Here is a 20033-nt window from a genome sequence, read left to right as displayed (position 1 = left end):
AAAATTTCAATGACATTCCTTTGCCAGTTATTTACTAAACTGAAGCAAAATTATGTAAAATAATGCTGCTTATAATTTATAGAATGCAAACTTGTCCTGTGTGAATAAGTGACAGAAATATTTTGAGTGGCGAAAATACCCTTGAAATTTATTCCAACTTCCGGTAAAAATGAAAACAGAATCGTTGTTGTCTTGTTCCAAAATAGACACTGTCTATTCTATCATCAATAGCTCTGTTATTGCATTAGGTATAACAATATTAGCCTTATCTTTACGATTTCATGTTTATTTAGTAAAAGACCAGTTAAGAGGAACTCATGTTTCCATTGACCTGACCTGATGACCACTCCTTTACCCTGTTACCTGGTGTTTACACACTAATATGTTTGTACACATATTTTGTACCAATTTAATAATAAAATCGACCACTCTCTTTCCAATACATAATTAAAATTAATCGCAACTATTATTTACAAGGATATAAAAAAAATTATATAGTCGTAACATACATGCATGACATAGGTATCAGGTCCATTCGCGCCCTTTACACTTTCGCACCGTACACGTTCACACCTCGCACGTTCACACCCGATTTTAAATAAAATTCCAGTTGATTAATTAGAAAATCAAGATTGTTGTTTTTAATTGATTTGATGTAAATACTGCATGTATTTAGCTTGGCATGAGTAAAAACATTGAAGATTTAATGAAAAACACAAAAGATTTTAACAGCTTGGCCCCTTTGATCCGAAACAATGAAACAAACAATCATAGCAATGCCCTTACCAACATATGATTAAAATTTATTCAACACAAACAAATATGTTGTCATAGTCTGACTTTATTTTGAAACAATGAAACAAAAGTTAACAATCTGACACTTTACCAAAACAAGATTAAGATTTATTCAACACAAAAAAAAACCATGTCTCACAATTTAGGACTATGACAACAAATATATCTTTTAGGAATACACAAAACCAATAAAAATTGGGCGCAAAAGTGAAAAGGGGCGAATGTGATAGGGTGCGAACGTGAATGGGTGCGAACAAACCTGGATTCCATGACATATGTCCTGATATTTCATATTATATATCATGTATATAAATTATATAAAGTCAATACGTCATTTCTGGAATTATGTCTTTGAATGGAAAAGATCGTCAATTAGCATGAATCGTGATTAGCAAGCCTTTATGACATCATTTACCAGATAGAAGGCGCGCTTGTAACCCTGCTATTTTTATAGTTTCCAGAACTTTCAGAATCATCATCCTGTAGCATGTGTAGGGTAATTTAGAAATAATTTATGCTCCATAAGTACATAATCTTGATTCCCGTACAACAGTTAGGGATATAACTCTATAGGGTTATTACAGGAAAATAACATACATGTACATTTGTTATTGTAGACTAAAAAATCAAAGAACTGTGATAACATACGTATGTTACATATTTCAAAGGGACAATATACATCATTAGTTTCGTTAAAATTTGTAAAAGTTCTATTGATATTACTTCTGTCTATATGTATACTTAACTATTGAAAGATATAACAGTTCATAGTCTGCCATTTTGCATAATACCGGTACACCTATATGTTATCACAGAAAAAATATGCCTGTAATATCTAAAGGGTGTTACCACAGCTTCTCTATATCACTTCAAAGGTTTTGCTCAGACATTGATTATGCTTAATTTATACAATGTATTTTAATTTATTGTAAGAAATTATGACCAGAGCATGTAATGAGGTTCTGTGCAAGTTTCTCAGTAATTCCCAAGTGTCTTATATAATAAGTTACATTCCTTTAATAACTAAGCCTTGTTATTACAGCTAAGTCATGTAAGTTTATCCCTTAATAGCCTGGTCTCATTGATTTACCATGGTTAATCAAAAATGTATTAATTTAATTAAGAAATTAGTTATCAAGGCTATGCATTTAGTTTCTGCGCAAAGTCACAAGAGTTCATTTATTCATTCATGTCTTTATTTCCTCATAATTGAGATACAATGAATACATACAATTAACTAAATATCAGACAACAACAAAAATAAACGAAATAGGTACAGAACAGTTTTTCACATATACAGACAAATATATACACTTTAGTCTCTCAGCATTAAGGCCTTATATAATGTTGATTGATGACATATCATGTATTGCTTAACCTGACACAACGTCCATATAATGCTAAGCACTGAACCACATGGGCGTGACAAAGCCTCTCAAACTCCGAATGTTTTTCACTTAAATTTAATGGAATTCTTCCAAGCAAAATTTGATATATATCCTCATCATCATATTCACTTAGTTCAAAATAAAGTTGTAGCGAAAAATTCTCGATGATAATATCCCACCACAAATCGCGCAGTTCTATAGTGCAAGTGCAGGAACAACATGCATGTAGAGCCCACTATAAATCATTTTGTAAATGAAATAAGTTATTTTCTGTAATAACCCTTAGTATAGAGTTATATCTCTGACTGTACAACTGTCAGAGGGAGCGTAATCATCTTATTAGATTTTGAGTTCCAAACATTTTGTGCAGTTTAACTTTTTCACCCTTTGGCTCAACAACAACATTTTGGTCACATCGTGCACATGGTAATGGAAGTAACATGACTGTTAATGGATTCAACTAGAAACTATATCTCAGAACTGCCATATGATCATGATGATTGCAAGTTTGTTACATTTTGGGATTTGCAATTTATTTCCGGATGTCATGCAATTTTTTTTATATTCCGCAATGTGCTACTTCAAAAAACTTATCTGGATATTTTTCAGTGTATTTTCACTAATATTGGCTTATAAAAAGAGCATGTTCTTGCATAATATTTTGTTAACAGGTCTACTTCCACTCTTACTGTCCTAGAATTACCTTGAATTCTTGAGAAAATCCTTTTGGCAATGTTATCACTGGTATTAAAGAGATAATAGTAACTGCAATTACGATTATCCCAATATGGCGACGGTAGATATAGGTAAAATCTTTACACTCGTTTTTCTTAAATGTAGCATGTTTTTGTCAATAGTTACTCAGCTGCAAGGTTTATCTATACCATTACATCATATTTGAATCGTAACGGTGCACTGGAATTGTCTAAGAGCTGTGAAAATAGCCGTTGAAAAATTCGGGATGATAATCGTAACTCTATGGTATTTTTCTTCTTTGATAATCGTAATTTTCTTTATATGATAATAGTAACTGAAACATAATAAATGTGTCTTTCAGCATTTCAATGGTATTTTGTGTGTTAAAAATGTAAATGCCCAGTTAAACGATGACATTAACGCATATAAAAATAAATGAAGAAACTTACAGGTTAATATCTAGGATAAATTTACCTATATATCTCTAATTGATGAGAAAAAGGATGGATTAGCTATATCCCATATTCCAAAAGTGCAATCCTTTCAATTCATTGCTCAAAATGAAAGTCACGTATACCACGTTTTCATATGTCAAAAAAGATATATGCCTGTTTCATTGATTTCAGGAAGGCATTTGATACTATTAATAGAGATGCCCTCTTTTACAAATTGTCTTATTACAACATAGATGGTCCCTTTTTTTAGTATAATGAAAGATATGTATAAAGAGGTTTTGTACTTGGTAAAGATATCGGAAGGTATCACTGATTTTTTTAATTCCTCAGTTGGGGTAAAACAAGGGTGTATTTTAACCCCTACATTATTTTCTTTATATATTAATGATTTACCATCTATTTTTGACTCAACATGTGAACCACCCAAGTTAAATGATAATGATATATCATATCTGTTATACGCTGATGATTTAGTTCTTATCAATAAATTCAGCCGTCCATATTTTTCCTTTGGATTCACTTTTTTCTATTTTATACTGATATATGATTTTAAAAATTAAATTCAAATGTTTTGATCAAATTCCCATGTATTTTAGGACGTTTCTTTAAACAGTGTGGATGGTTAAGGATCTAGAATAGATACCAGTTTATTGTTACTATTGTTTATTGTCACTTTTGTTTTTTGTTACTTTTGTTTATTGTTACTTTTGTTTATCGTTACTTTTATTTTTTGTTTTTATTAGCCTTACCTATAGTCTTACGAAGCATTTGACAGACGAAAAAAAACACAAATATGTATATTGATAAATTACATCAAAGGGCCAAACATGTAGATTATCACAGTCGGAACTGGTTTAATTACAAAGATTTTTATAGATTTTAAAACAAATATTTTGTGCTTCAGAAAAATGCATGAAAATTAGGAAAGGCTAATTTATGTTTTCATTTAATAGAAAAGTACTAATTATATGGCAAGTATGCAAATACAAAAATGTTCCTTGTTTAGTACCTTCAATATTTTTCTCTACAATATCTTCCATGCATATGTATGCAGCATACTTTTCATATACTGAGTATTTATGAATTTTTAATAAGTTTGTTTCTAATTTTGCGGAATATGCGTTATTTTACTCTCATCTTTGCAGTCATTCTTTGAATAAGTATTTCTTGTAAGAAAATTTAAAGCTACATCAATTTTATTTTTTGATTTTCGGGCTTTTGGCCAAACTATAAAAGAACACAAATCCATGTTTGTCAATGAACTCCACGTTACTTAATTTCATAATACACAAAGAATCCCATTTAGGGCCAAACATTCTCTAGTCTTATATAGCATTAAATGTTTTAAGGATGTCATATTATCATAATTCAAAATTGAATTTGTGTTGTTTATAGTTTATATCTGAGATACTGAAATTTCAGTGACAGTCATGAAGTAGCTAATATGAATAAAAATATGTGGTATGTTTGCCAATGAGACAACTTTCCACAAGAGACCAACATGACTCAGAAATTAACAAATATAGGTCACCGTACGGTCTTCAACAATGAACAAAGCCCATACCGCATAGTCAGCTATAAAAGAAATGACACTGTAAAACACTTTTCAAAGTTATCCCTTGTTCATCATAACTTTTAAGTTGTGATATCATCCATGAAAAATGATCGAAGTGACATGAAAACTGTAGCCACTAATTTCTCGTCAAACGGTTTTTGACGAATACTAAATGTCTTTCCTACTTCGTTATGGCATAATAGGGTATGTTCTAGAATTAAATCAGCAGTGGCTTCCCGGGGGCAGAAATAGCACATATAACCACCTACAATAAAATAATTTAAACAATATTAACTATATTTACTATTTACTTCAGGATAAATTATTTTTTATTTACTGTCTTAATCAGAAATCTGATGTAAGGTGACACATGCGTGTCGCCTGACAATTATTGTCATGTATCATAATTTCCATCGCTCATTCACATATTTTGTGGCATACCTAGTTTAATAAATTTCTGTATATTAACAAAGTTCGTGTTTTCCCATTTCCAAATTTCTTGAAGCTTGTTCACCCTTCCAATTTTATAATATACTAGTATGTAGCTGTTTTCATAAGAACAATTAATTATATATGCATAAAAAGAAATATCATAAGATGTTGGGACGTTTCGTAAATAATTCATCGCCATAATTTCATAATATGCTATCAGATATACGTTTTTAGTGTCAATATCAATAAAACAGTTTCCAGTTACGATTATCTTTTTTATTTTTGAATACCATAATTACGATTATCTTTTTTCCGAGTTACGATTATCATCCCGAATTTTTCAACGGCTATTTTCAAAGCGCTTAGACAATTCCAGTGCACCGTTACGATTCAAATATGATGAAATGGTATAGATAAACCTTGCAGCTGAGTAACTATTGACAAAAACATGCTACAATTAAGAAAAATGAGTGTAAAGATTTTACCTATATCTACCGTCGCCATATTGGGATAATCGTAATTGCAGTTACGATTATCTCTTTAATACCAGTGGTTATTGACATCAAAATAATGAGTCATCATCTATATTTAGGATATGTGAAGCTCTTTATCTTATCTTTTTTTAAGACTGAGAGTTATATTTTTTAAAAGTCAGTAAGTGAGAGGATTTTTATAATAACAAAATGATTTGATATAATTTAATTTAAAAAAACCTGCTGAATGTTGGCCCATTAAATTAATTTACATTGTAATCCTTTGACATGATTAAATGTAAATTGAATGAAAAAATACTTTGAGGCTTTAATGACATGTCACATTGTTATACTATTAGTTACAAAATGTATCTTAGGCCAAATAAAAAATTATGTGTGGTTCCAGTTACATCTGAAAAAAAGTTAGGGTAGGTAGGTAGGGATTTTTTTTATTTTATGTTTTTTTTTTACATTGAGTCTATGGGGGCAACATTCTGACTTTAACAGTGCTTAATGTAAAATGACATTAAAATCTTTAGGGTAGGCTAATTTTAAGCCGAAAAAGTAGGGACGGTAGGGTTACTGGAACCACACATATATTTTTATTTGGCCTTACAAATGTTTTAAGCATGTTTAATGTGTTAAATTCTTGATTTACCAATATCATTGAATATTGACCATTGATAGTTGAACTGAATTTTAATGTGCGTATTGTTATGCTTTTACTTTTCTACACTGGTTAGAGGTATAGGGGGAGGGTTGAGATCTCACAAACATGTTTAACCCCGCCGCATTTTTTGCGCCTGTCCCAAGTCAGGAGCCTCTGGCCTTTGTTAGTCTTGTATTATTTAAATTTTAGTTTCTTGTGTACAATTTGGAAATTAGTATGGCGTTCATTATCACTGAACTAGTATATATTTGTTTAGGGGCCAGCTGAAGGACGCCTCCGGGTGCGGGAATTTCTCACTACATTGAAGACCTGTTGGTGACCTTCTGCTGTTGTGTTTTTTTATTTTGGTCGGGTTGTTGTCTCTTTGACACATTCCCCATTTCCATTTTCAATTTTACATAAAATAATTAGAATACATTTTGTTAAATTTTTGATTTACCAATTGACCATCGATAGTCTCATGTAAAAATTAATATACATGATATACATTTTGTTAAATTCTGGATTTACCAAAATTGACATTCGATAGTCACATGTAATAGTTAGAATATTTTTTGTATGGAGAATAAAAAAGTCTGTATGTCCCAATTTTTAGGTAAAGATTGCATGAAATGCAAGCAAAACCTTATGGGACTGACTTGATATCTAAATCTTCCAAGTCTTATAATTATCACTCCCTTTAAATACACAAAATATAGTGCATTGATCATAACATTCTATCCTGGAACATTTCCAGAAGTATAACAATGTAATATATTGTATGCTCAGATATTCAAGGCACAAAACGATGTTACATTTGTCAAGAAAATTACACAACAGTTGCAAGGTGCAACTAGAATCTAATATCTGTCCTAAAAATATTAATGATGTCATTGATTAAGTCATCTTTAAAAAAATTGGAGTTATCTTCCTTTATCTAGAGTTGCTGATAAATCAACTACAACCAATGCAATATCTAATTCGACTTCTCACTGATAAATCGAAGCAATCTTTACCATTCAGTGCTTACAAGCACTTTGATTCTTTTTATTGGAGATATTCATATTTTTTATTTGATCTAAAATTTATTATGTAAAGTTCAAATACATAGTACATACATGTAGGCCTGTCAACATATATTTATTCCACATAACAGAAGTTTCTCTGGAAACTTTGTTATCATTGGCGGATCCAGAACTTTTCTTAAGGGGGGGCCCGCTCCAGTCATGCTTCAATGATCCCTATATATAATCAACCATATTTTTCCCACGATAGGGCCTGTTAAATTCATATAAAATATTTCAAAATGCGAGTTTAAATAATTGCATTTACAACTCTGTCGCATTTTTCGCAATAATAAAAACCTCGCAATAATTTCTGAATTTACAGTATTGGCCAAATTTAATCAAGCTTTACCACAGTCATCAGTCACTGCGCAACATTCCAAGTGTCTCATTTACTCTCATATCGTAAGTTTCATGCTTGTGATAACTAATTATAAGCCTTGTTATTACAGATTAGTTTGCCCTTAAAAGCCTTGTCTCATTGATTTACCATGGTTGATCAAAATTGTATTAATGAAATTAGAAAATTAGTTCATTGTAGTTATCAAGGTCGTATATTAAGCTACTGCCCAAAGTTTTAAGAATTTATCCCAAGTGGTCATTAAAGATAAAATATTTATGATAAATTTAACTGATAAAAACATATGTTATTACAGATTAAGGAAAAAGAGTAGACAACTCATGAAAGTGTCTGTAATAACACATGCATGTTATATTTCTTTGATAACTTATTTAAGAAATAGACCCTTGACTGTAAAAAGTAATCCAGTAATTATCTTTAATTAATGATTTTTTTTTTTAGTGCTCAAATTTTGGATTCTTAATATTGAAGCTTTAAATAATTTAATTTTGGATGTAATGCATCTTCTGATTGGCTGACGTTATTTTGTTATCAGACCATAGACATAATTTAGTCATGTAACCGTGACCTCATCAACATTTTTTCAAGGTTTTCTACGATTTAAAATGGAATTTAGAATTAAATTAAAAGAAATGACTAATATTTTTTCTGTCTATTCGAAATAAATACGCGCATTATTCAGTGTGCACCAAATTTTTTATGTTATTTCGAATAGACAAAAAAAATATTACAGTCATTCCTTAAATAAAAAACAACAAAATAACTCAAATTTAGTTTTTGTTAATGCTGAGCGGTAAAAAATAATTATGACTGCAGCAGAGCTGGATATATAAGTGGAATAAAAAAAAGACACACGTTGGTACTTAATTATGTAGAAGGTTGATTAATATGTGGTACAGATTTAAGTATTATTATTATGTCCCACCTACTTTGTATGACTGTGTCAAATGAGCCTAATTCTGAATAAGGAAATGATACAGGAAAGCTTTTAAGTTTGTGGTATGTATCTATTCAAGTGATCGTTCTTTCACAAATAATTATTAATCCAATATTTGTATTTTTAATAACAACACCACTTGTTTTGTATGTCAAAGGAAATTAAAAATATCCTGTTTACGATTAAGCCCTTTATTACATCGGAACTTCCTGTGAGGTCAGTGAATCTTGTACGATATTGTAAATGCTCCAAATCTGGTAAAATCAGCAGGATGTATTTTAATATAGAACTTGTCCCTCTTCTTCCCAGAACAGTGAAAAGAATTATGTGTGTTGATTTTTTTAAAGGAGTTGTAAATAGCTGTATTGCATTTTCTCGTAAGTTGGAATTTTCTCTTAAAATAAGTTTTACAATCAACATGATCAATGATTAACATGATTAACATGATTAACATGATTAAGAGAAATTTTTTACACATAAATGCATAATATTATTTTATAATGTTGTATAACAGTTAGTATTCCCATTATGAATTGTTTTATATATGCCTTTAAAAATAATGATACAGTAACAAATTTTCGAAATCTTTTGGATAAAATAACCCCATAAGAATTGATACATGTATGTATTGTACCGTGTTGTACTGTACTGGGTGTTTCGGCTATATAGATGATATATTTATAGATTATCGTTGGTCATCTCAACGAGATTGATTTCCTCGCTTGAGCTGGTACAGCAAAAGTGAGAAAAGCAATCGAGTTGAGATGACCAATGATAATCTGTTTATCGCTATTTTACCTATGACGACGTTGTCAATTTCAATGTCAATTTCGTTAGCAATGCCACTTGGCCTCCTTAGTTTCTAGCGATAATTTTTCCATCTCAAGCGAGAAGCATGATATGAAAATTATCACAAAAAAAGATCAAAAGAAAAATGCACAAAATAGCGATAAATATAAAAGATAATGATAAATGTGCCTCTGGCAAAATATGATATGTATTTGTTTACGATTTTCATGATGGACATGTATAATGTGTTTGAAATTTTGTAAAGGTGTTTAAATTTTAAAAATAGCTTTCTTGCATTTTCTGGATTACAAGTAAGAATTTAATAAATTAATTAAACAACTTTTAAAAGGTAAAACTTTGTTTAATAAAAACTGCATATTGTTATTTCTTGTTCAAATATTTATGTGGATTAAAAAAAAAAATTTTAACTTTTAAGATTTTTATTTTATGAATTAATACATGTAATATATGTATTACGTTCATTATTTTGCATAAATAATGCAATTGGACATGTTGGAGGCAGCCATCTTAAAAGATTTTGTTCAAACTAAAATATATCTAACTAAACGTGCACATCTGCAAAAAGTATTAACTATTAAATTATTTCCTGTAAAACTAGTGTTTCTTCCGTTTACTTGACTACTGTTACTATAAATAGCATACAGAGTTTAATAAGTAAATTCAGGGGCAGATCTAGAAATAGGAGGGGGTCCCAATCCAGGAGAAAGAGGGGTTCTAACAGTATGTCCCCATTCGAATGCATTGATTGGCAAAAATATAAGGGTGGTAGCTCTTTTTTTCAAGTGACAATATTAATGTACATATGATGTATATTCTAAAATATTTGAAGCAGTTTTTCTCTATTCGTTATAATTTTCACCATTCCTCTGTTTTTTATATTATAGCACCCCGTTGTTTCCTATTCTTGAATTGTTTGACCATTTTCTCTAGCTATACATTATCATTTTGACCTGTTATACTCTTATTCAGTAAACTCTCTAACCCTAACCCTTAGTAATGATGTCATCACCATTAGTAATGATGTCATCACCATTAGTAATGATGTCATCACCCTTAGTAATGATGTCATCACCATTGTCAGTGGGTCTCATTGGGGTCTAAGCGTGACGCGTGATTGCCAATTTTTTGTAAGCGTGACACGTAAAAGTCAAATAATTGTGTCGTGAAAATGGGAAATGAGGTCTAGCGGGACCTGGGAAATGACAAAAAATGAGAATTGCTTACGTATATAGTGTAAGTGGGATAAGGGAATCTGACAAAACTGTAAGCGGGATCCGGGATCGGAACCCCCCAATGAGACCCCTTGTCATCAGTCATTGCAAACAATATTTGAATATGATTATTGTTAATTATTGTTTATGAAAATACGTTTATTAATCCAAGAAAATCGTGTGGTCTATTTATTCTAATAAAATGAACAGTGGGGTGGGTACATGTAACAAGGGAATTCTGAATTCCACAATTGTATTTTATTTTATGGGTTAAATGGTCTAGATAGAAAAAAGGGGAGGCTAAAACTTGTTTACACCAAAATTATATAATGATATAAAAATATATATAAAATCTCTTAAAAACTTTTGAGGTACAATAAGGTCATACTCTTTTTTGGCCAGTATAAATGTGAATTCTGTCTTAAAAAATTATGAATAGATCTATCCTGTAGCCAATAAAATTCATTTAGAAATAATTGAAGAGTGGGTTTTTGTGGGTACATATATATTTTTCATTGCCGCTATTTCATGTATTTATTACCAATGTACAATAACCATGATAAAATGTCTTACCCATCTTTTTTTCCCCGAAAAATTTAACATTAAATTTCTTTTAAATAAATAGGTTGAGTGGGGGTAAAACATTTTTTTTTTTTTTGGGGGGGGGGGGGTCAATACTCAACAGCTTATGCACAGTGTTAGTACTTATGAGTATGAAATGTCACTTGTCATGCTTGTCTCCCTTGTCATGCTTGTCTCCCTTGTCATGCTTGTCTTGCTTGTCATGTTTGTCTCCCTTGTCATGCTTGTCTCCCTTGTCATGCTTGTCTCCCTTGTCATGCTTGTCTCCCTTGTCATGCTTGTCTCCCTTGTCATGCTTGTCTCCCTTGTCATGCTTGTCTCCCTTGTCATGCTTGTCTTGCTTGTAGCATATAATTTGTCCTAATTTAAAACATTTAGAACTATTATAGAATTAATGTTGAGAATCTTTATTTTTTTTCAGTTGGGTTGATCATATTATTGATAAACAGATTATGGGAACCATTCAAGCGAGGCTTCTTCTGTGATGATGATAGTATAAAGTACCCACACCATGATAGTACGATTCCCTCCCCTGTCTTGTATGGTGTTGGCTTCTCATTTAACATTTTATCGGTAAGTACATGTATAAAGTACCCACACCATGATAGTACAATTCCCTGCCCTGTCCTGTATGGCGTTGGCTTCTCATTTAACATTGTATCGGTAAGTACATGTATTAAGTACCCACACCATGATAGTACGATTCCTTCCCTTGTCCTGTATGACGTTGACTTCACACTTAATATTTTATCGGTAAGTAATGTAATGTAAACTATGAGTACCAAATTCGATTTATTCTACAGTAGTTTCTTTGTCTTTAAACTAAAACTTCTTATAATTCACTACCAACGAGGTAAATAATATATGTTAAATTTCACTATTTAATCATGTCAATAAATCTTTTTAAAATAGAAAATAATTTTGTTTTCACTTTACACTTTGTACCTCAACTTTCCCGATTTGGACTAAGACTAGGATAAAATTGGTTACAGTATGACAAATAGACTGAAAATACTAATTTAAAAGTTTTTCAAATACTTTTTTAACACAATGTAAGTCAATGTTTTTCAGGAAACTGATGTGAACTCGCAATTTATAAATATTAAAAAGTTTACATCTTGATTCAATATCACAGTTAAAACATTAGCGTCTTAATCATGTTGATAATGTACATGAACATTTGTCTTTTTATTTCAGTTCATTCTAATTGAAGCTGCATTATTAAGAAACAGTAAAAATAGCCGAACAAACAAGAAACCAGGACAGAACATTGCACAGACTTACTTCTGTATAGTATTCAATATTCTGTTACCATTTCTGTATGGAGCAGCTGTAGTGCAGTTAGTGACCGATATAGCTAAGTACTCGGTCGGAAGACTTCGGCCACATTTCCTAGCAGTTTGTCAACCAGATGTTACCAAGTTTAATTGCACAGACGGTTATATAACAGCTGATGTCTGCACGGGAGACATGGCACTCATCAAACATGCAAGGTAGGTTAAGGATAAATTACTTACAGAAAATTTACTGCAGGGCCATTTTATGATTTGATGTGTTCCTTTAATAATGTTTATTCTTTATTCAACAATTTTTAGAAAACAGCCCAGAGAAAACAATCTTTGGGTCTTTAAGGCAGCAAGAAAATCTTGTACCTGAAGAGTGCTCCTTAATAACAATGCTTACTAGTCCCATCATTCCACACTCAACTCCACAACTTGTAAATTAACCAAAATTATATAAAAAAAGCACATAAAAATATCAATGGCTAGAGCCTGTAATTCTTCAACTTTATATATACATGTTTATATTTCAGGGTGTCATTCCCGTCAGGACATGCATCTTTCTCCATGTATTCTATGTTATTTCTTGTGGTAAGTATTCCATAATATTTGTTTCTGAATGACCTAAGATTAAATTAATTATGTCAGCAAATGAGTTTTAATCATTTTTAAAAATGAACAAGTATTTTATTTTTGTTGAATAAAAATAGAACGGTAAAATTCAATTGTACCAATAATTTGTCGCTTGATTTATACATTCTCTTTGAGTAGAGGTCACATGATTTATACATTCTCTTGGAGTAGAGGACACATGATTTATACATTCTCTTGGAGTAGAGGTCACATGATTTATACATTCTCTTGCAGAAGAGGTCACATGATATATACATTCTCTTGGAGTAGAGGTCACATGATTTATACATTCTCTTGGAGTAGAGGTCACATGATTTATACATTCTCTTGGAGTAGAGGTCACATGATCAATACAATTCCTTTTGTACATGTCAGCTGATTAGTACATTGTATACAAGTTTTGAGCTTTTTCTACATGTTCAAGGCCTGAAGATAAAAAATAGCAATGACAATGCTTCTTTTACTTTCATTTATGTAAAATCATATTGATGTGACAGTTTTGTTTAATAAATTAATATGTTTACCTCTTTTCTAATTCTTAACCTAAGGATCAGTGGTTTTTGTTTTATTTGTATGATTTTTCATTTCCTATTGTTAATTATCCATTTTTAGATGGTGACGTTCCCTTGTCACCATCTTATGGTGTTTATATATCTCAACTTGTACGATTCGCTCGTGTATGTAACAATGTATTAGATTTTAGCGAGAGAAATTTATGTATTACTGAAAAATTATTACACCAGGGTTTTCGATATCACAAACTGGTCAAAACATTTACTAAATTTTATCACCGGTATAAGGAAATAATTCGTAAATATAACTCAACATGCAGACATCTTATACGTTCAGGTATTTCACATCCAAAATTTTATGGAAATATTCTTTATAAAGCACAAAAATGTCAGTATTCTCCTCAGAAACTAACAAAACCTTTAAATAGACTTATTAAAAGGGGATATAGTTAAGATACTGTTGTCAGGTCATTAAAGATTGCATATTTTGGCTTTAACATTGATTCACTGATAGGGTCTTTGCATCGGAACTAAACACATTTATTTCTAAAAAACAGTAGTTGGCATGACACGGGTTATGTTCTTCTCATATATTTTATGATAGTATGATACTAAACCCCTAACGGGAGGGATTGTACCTGATATTCATATGATGAAGACATAATCTTTCAATCAGTTTAATTGAGGTCTGGAGCTGGCTTGTCAGTTAACTGCTAGTAGTCTGTTGTTATTTATGTATTATTGTCATTTTATTTATTTTCTTTTGTTACATCTTTTGACATCAGACTCGGACTTCTCTTGAACTGAATTTTAATGTGCGTATTGTTATTCTTTTACTTTTCTACATTGGCTAGAGGTATAGGGGGAGGGTTGAGATCTCATAAACATGTTTAACCCCGCCGCAATTTTGCGCCTGTCCCAAGTCAGGAGCCTCTGGCCTTTGTTAGTCTTGTATGATTTTAAATTTTAGTTTCTTGTGTATAATTCGGAGTTTAGTATGACGTCCATTATCACTGTACTATTATGCATATTTTAGGGGCCAGCTGAAGGACACCTACGGGTGCGGGAATCCTCGCTACATTGAAGACCCATTGGTTGCCTTCGGCTGTTGTTTGCTCTATGGTCGGGTGGTTGTCGCTTTGACATATTCACCATTTCCTTTCTCAATTTTACCTTAGAGCACTAGGATGAACTGTTCTTGGGGTTAAGCCATAAAACTTTGCTCAGTGCTCGGAGCACAAAAATCATGATTGAAATATAAAATCCAGCAATTTGATTGGTTGATATTGGGGTATGAGTACAAAAAACTGACTCGAAAGTTTAATGACTTCAAGGCCTTATTTATAATATCTGTTTTTTTTAATTTACTTTCAGTTTTATTACCAAGCCAGATTAACCTGGAAGAATCTATTACTTCTAAGGCCATTACTTCAGTTGATCGTGTTTTGTCTAGCTTTTTACACAGGACTGTCCAGGATATACGATTATAAACATCATTGGAGTGACGTGCTAGCAGGAAACATTATTGGTGTCATTGTATCACTTATAACTGTGAGTATAAGTCATTTTAGGGTGTAATATTGATTTACTAGCAAGAAACATGATAGGTGTCATTTAGGAGATAACTGTATTGTATTTTAATTTTTGATAAATGACAGGTGTAAGAAACATGAAAATGACCAGAGAAGACGATTTTACTAAGCAACGTATTTGCTCATAGAACAGATAACCAAGACTCATAAAACAGTTTCATAACTTATATGCAAAGACATTATAAATTCATAAAATTCTACATGTGAAAATTTAAATTATTTAGAATTTCAATACATTTTCGAACTTCCCCATTTAGCAAAAAACAAGGCAGTAAAAAATACCCATAAAAAGTTAACCAATTCAATGAAGGGTTTGGCCTTAGTGCTATCTAATTGAATAAAATAATATGATATTGGAATTTTAGAGGTGTTCTTTTGATAAATTAATAAGAGTTGTACACTAGTCGGCTTTAACTAAAAATTATTCAATCAATCCAGAATGTGAGGTCCCACCTTGGAGATAAAATAAGTATACCCACCTTGACCTGGTAATTCCAAGTACTAGGGAACAAAATCAATCCAGTAAAAACAAAACCATCGCATTAATCTATACCCGTTTAATTTTGGGTCTAACCAGAGCAATGTCCAAAAACACATTTTTCAATATCATTGACCAGTTCAAGACCTTAAATAAAACCTGTGATAATACAAAATTCTATTTCAGAGTAAGGCACAAACAATTCCGAAGATTGACGACCGTTACTCTAAAATATTCCTTCTAATAGCCATCGGTCTAAATATCGCTATCAAAATGAAACCCATCTCTTTATAACCTTTGTTACCGTACCTAAAATTTCTTTAAAAATCGGCAAAAAATAAGTTGTTTCAAGTCACAATACATGGATATTTATATTAAATTTTGTATTAAAACCTATAATCATGGTAATATCCCAAAATGTCAGTAATAGATGTATTAATTTTTTGTTTATGGAGATGTTGACCTGCGAGCTCACATATACATTTATTATTTATGTTGCAGGTGTTTACACTGACTGATCTATTTAAAGGAAGAAAATCCTCAGATGAACAACAGACAGATAACAATGTAAAGTTAGAATCAATCCGTGTCAACAAACCTGTCACCAAATTATAATCATAAAACCCTCCGCCACACAACAATGTGACGTTAGAATCAATCCGTGTCAACAAACCTGTCACCAAATTGTAATCATAAAACACTCCGACAAAGAACAGTCAGATAGAACCATTTGACTGTCACGAAGTTTTTATCTTCCCGCACACAAGAGTCAGATATAACAATTTGACAGACCTGTGACATAGTTTTAATCAACACATAACAGACAGACAGAAATGTGAATCTAGAATCCCTCGTGATCACCTTTATAATTGTTAAACATTGTAATATATCAATAGAATAGAGGAACGTATACTCTTATGAACGACGACACAATTTGTTTTATATAAAATCACCTGTTATGTGCTTTTTCTAGTAGTCAAATCCCCAGTTGATGTAGGCTACTCTTCAAATACTATATCATTATTCCTAATATACAATATTATATATATATAATTTTTTTGGATGTAACGCGTCTTCTGATTGGCTGACTTTATTTTGTTTTCAGCACATAGACATAATTTAGTCATGTGACCGTGACTTCATCAACGTTTTTCATGGGTTTCTACGGTTTAAAATGGAATTTAGAATTAAATTATAAGAAATGACTGTAATATTTTTTCTGTCTATTCGAAATAAAATAAAAAATGTGGTGCACACTGTTAAATAACCCGCTACACAGAAAAAATATTACAGTCATTCCTTAAGTAATATACAATGTACTGTAAATTCAGATATATTTGCGAGGTTTTTATTAATGGGAATTAAGGAACTGGTTGAGTATGGCAATAAAAAGAACTAGCATTGTTACATCTTATACAAAAATATGTATGCAGAATTTCCTCTAATTGCAGTAATAAATCTTGCATTTTTGTCCATTTTTAAAAATTGCAATAACTTCTCAATTTTCAGTATTACAGGATCATATATCATGCTTGACTGCCATTCACTCTTCACCACCGATTTTTTAGCAAATGAACTTTTATGTACTATATGTATATTTTAATTATTCTTTACTGTTGTTAATGAATAGACCAATAATGGCCGACACTTTGTATAATACTCAGACTGATTTTTCTATAAATATTGATTTAATGTAGATCTATCATGATTATGAATTGTTTTAATGTAGATCTATCATGATTATAAATTGTTTTAATGTAGATCTATCATGATTATGAATTGTTTTAATGTAGATCTATCATGATTATGAATTGTTTTAATGTAGATCTATCATGATTATGAATTGTTTTAATGTAGATCTATCATGATTATGAATTGTTTTAATTTAGATCTATCATGATTATGAATCGTTAAAGTTGACATTTTCGCTTTCCTTTAAATGGAACATTTAATCATAATTCTAAAACAAGGTATATATAGTTTTGATTGATATTATAATCTCAAAGATTTGTATGGAATATTATTAAAAGATTAGTATGAAATATTATTAAAAGATTATGTAAATTAAAGGCTGCATCATGTTTATTTTATTGCTGTCAGACCATCAAATCTACAAGAAAAAAAAAATTACCGCCAAATTTTTTTAATGGCTAATATCTCAAAAATAAGGACACAGAACAAAAACTTTTTTCTGATAATGAAGTTCTGTTATTTTTGTACAATGTACAGTGTACTATCATTATATTTAAGTCTTCTAAAAATCTTGTTATTTAATATAATGTTCTACCAATTAATTACAGTCTTTAATCATATTCCACCTTACAATAATTTGAATATCATATATAAAACGCTTGTTTTTTCTGATATTTAAGTTCCGTTATTTTTATACCATCATTATATATTAGTCTTTTAAAAATCTTGTTCTTTTTGTATTTATTAGTTACTATCAATTTATATCATTAAAAGCTTGTGAATAACTGAGAAGCAAACATCCTTTATGTAGTATTTTTTATTATTCCCCTTTATCTCTTGTATTGTCTTTTGTCATTTGGATAAGTTCTAACTGACTAACACCTCACATGCTAATTGCTTTCATTCATTGGAACAAATTAAAATCTGAATATCTATAAATACATTTTTATGTCTTATTACATTGATAATATCTCAAAAAACTATAATTTTAACAGTTGTAATTTTGTATTTTCAATATTTTTAATTGTTTTGTTTTGAATTAACAATATTTATTATTTTTTTGGAAAATATTCTGCTTAACTTTCATGACTTTAGTTTGATACATAATGGGTAAGGGATTCTATATGTCAATAGATGATTTATTATGTTCAATTCAGAAATTATTAGTAAAAATTATGTGAATGAGACTGTACTGTGAATTCATTATTATTCGTTGGATACCAATTTTCGTGGATTTCTTGAGTAACCGGGAAACCACGAATTTAAATATTCAACGAATTGCAAATTTTCTAAAGGAATATATGCATTCTTTGTCGAAACCAAGAAATTAAATACCCACGAATATGCAAGTTTCCCTCAAACCACGAAAATTGGTACCCACGAAAATAAATGAATCCACAGTATTGCAAAAATAAAAACTCCCATTCTGATATCTGATACATTTCCTGACATTATATTTAATCTCTACTTTTAGTTTGTCATGTCAAACAAAATCTCAATGATAAACAGGCCTATTTAGAGGTTTTTTCAGAGGGCCTGCCCCCCCTCTTTTAGGTAAAAATTGGTTGATTATGTAGAGAATCAATGAAGCATGACTGGAGCGGGCCCCCTCTTAGCCTTAGAGTTTTAGGCAGTCAGTAGGCCCCCTCTTATGAAAATTTCTGGATCTGTCGCTGATAAATGTTTGCACTAATTCTCTGAGTTTACAGAATTAAAGAGAATATTGACAATCTGGCCATTGTTAAATGTCTCTGCTCTAAGTTAAAGCTTCTTTTTTTTAACTCTTGTTTAACACTTATTCATGTTATTCTGTATATACAAGGATAACAGAATTATTTACCTTAATGTTTTATTCAATACCGGTATATTTTATAATTTTAAATTTTAAACATTCTTGTAATAGAATTGTTATTTTATTTTTTGTGATAATTAATTTATGTTATTTTTGAAATAAATGTTGATGTTTCACCACTTTTTGTACATAGTTAGTTAATATCAAAAGGACACAAGTTGAGCTCAGCAAGATTAAAGACAGGGTGGCTAATAAATATTGGTGTTGACAACGGATAACTGATTAACATATAAACCGGTTAACCATGGAAAGGACCAAATATGGAACACCAAAAACCCTGATCAGTTAACTAAAATGTACTTTAGTTTTTATTAACCATCGAAAGGACCAAATATGGAACACCAAAAACCCTGATCAGTTAACTAAAATGTACTTTAGTTTTGATAAATTTGAAGTAAATATCATTTACATATTTTTTTTAATTTTAAATCAATTGTCTTGCTACTAAATTTGAACCTGCATGTATGTATGCTACCTCCATCGTCCAAAACTTTGTCATACCTTAAACGAGATGCAGACTTAAAAATGATGAAATACCAAATATGTGAATGGAATAAATGAGAATAAATGAGAATGGAAATGGGGA

General features: G+C 30.7%; 1 protein-coding gene across 3 annotated transcripts; it reads left to right on the top strand.

The window, feature by feature from the left end:
* The first annotated feature begins 137 nt into the window (after nucleotides 1-137).
* LOC139482730 (phospholipid phosphatase 1-like) lies at nucleotides 138-19566 on the top strand. 3 transcript variants are annotated; one of them, XM_071266792.1, is made up of 7 exons: nucleotides 9045-9182; nucleotides 11830-11981; nucleotides 12606-12901; nucleotides 13222-13279; nucleotides 15208-15384; nucleotides 16405-16501; nucleotides 16577-19566. In XM_071266792.1, the coding sequence occupies exons 1-7, from the start codon at nucleotides 9077-9079 to the stop codon at nucleotides 16591-16593; spliced, it is 903 nt and encodes a 300-aa protein (XP_071122893.1). In that variant the 5' UTR covers nucleotides 9045-9076; the 3' UTR covers nucleotides 16594-19566. The 3 variants fall into 3 exon arrangements, with proteins under 3 accessions (XP_071122894.1, XP_071122893.1, XP_071122892.1); XM_071266793.1 differs by lacking the exon at nucleotides 9045-9182 and adding an exon at nucleotides 138-248 and having other exon boundaries at nucleotides 16405-19566; XM_071266791.1 differs by having other exon boundaries at nucleotides 9046-9182; nucleotides 16405-19566.
* Nucleotides 19567-20033: the final 467 nt, after the last annotated feature.

This window comes from Mytilus edulis, chromosome 7 (assembly GCF_963676685.1).
Source record: "Mytilus edulis chromosome 7, xbMytEdul2.2, whole genome shotgun sequence".
Lineage (NCBI taxonomy): Eukaryota > Metazoa > Mollusca > Bivalvia > Mytilida > Mytilidae > Mytilus > Mytilus edulis.
Note: the sequence above shows the minus strand (reverse complement) of the source record. Positions and strands in the feature narration are given on the sequence as shown.

Excerpts from the sequence above, each read along its gene's own strand:
- LOC139482730 (XM_071266792.1), top strand. The coding sequence starts at position 9,077 with ATGTATTTTAATATAGAACTTGTCCCTCTTCTTCCCAGAACAGTGAAA. Across the intron at positions 11,982-12,605 it reads TCTCATTTAACATTTTATCG|TTCATTCTAATTGAAGCTGC; the intron begins GTAAGTACATGT and ends TTTTTATTTCAG. Across the intron at positions 12,902-13,221 it reads GCACTCATCAAACATGCAAG|GGTGTCATTCCCGTCAGGAC; the intron begins GTAGGTTAAGGA and ends TTTATATTTCAG.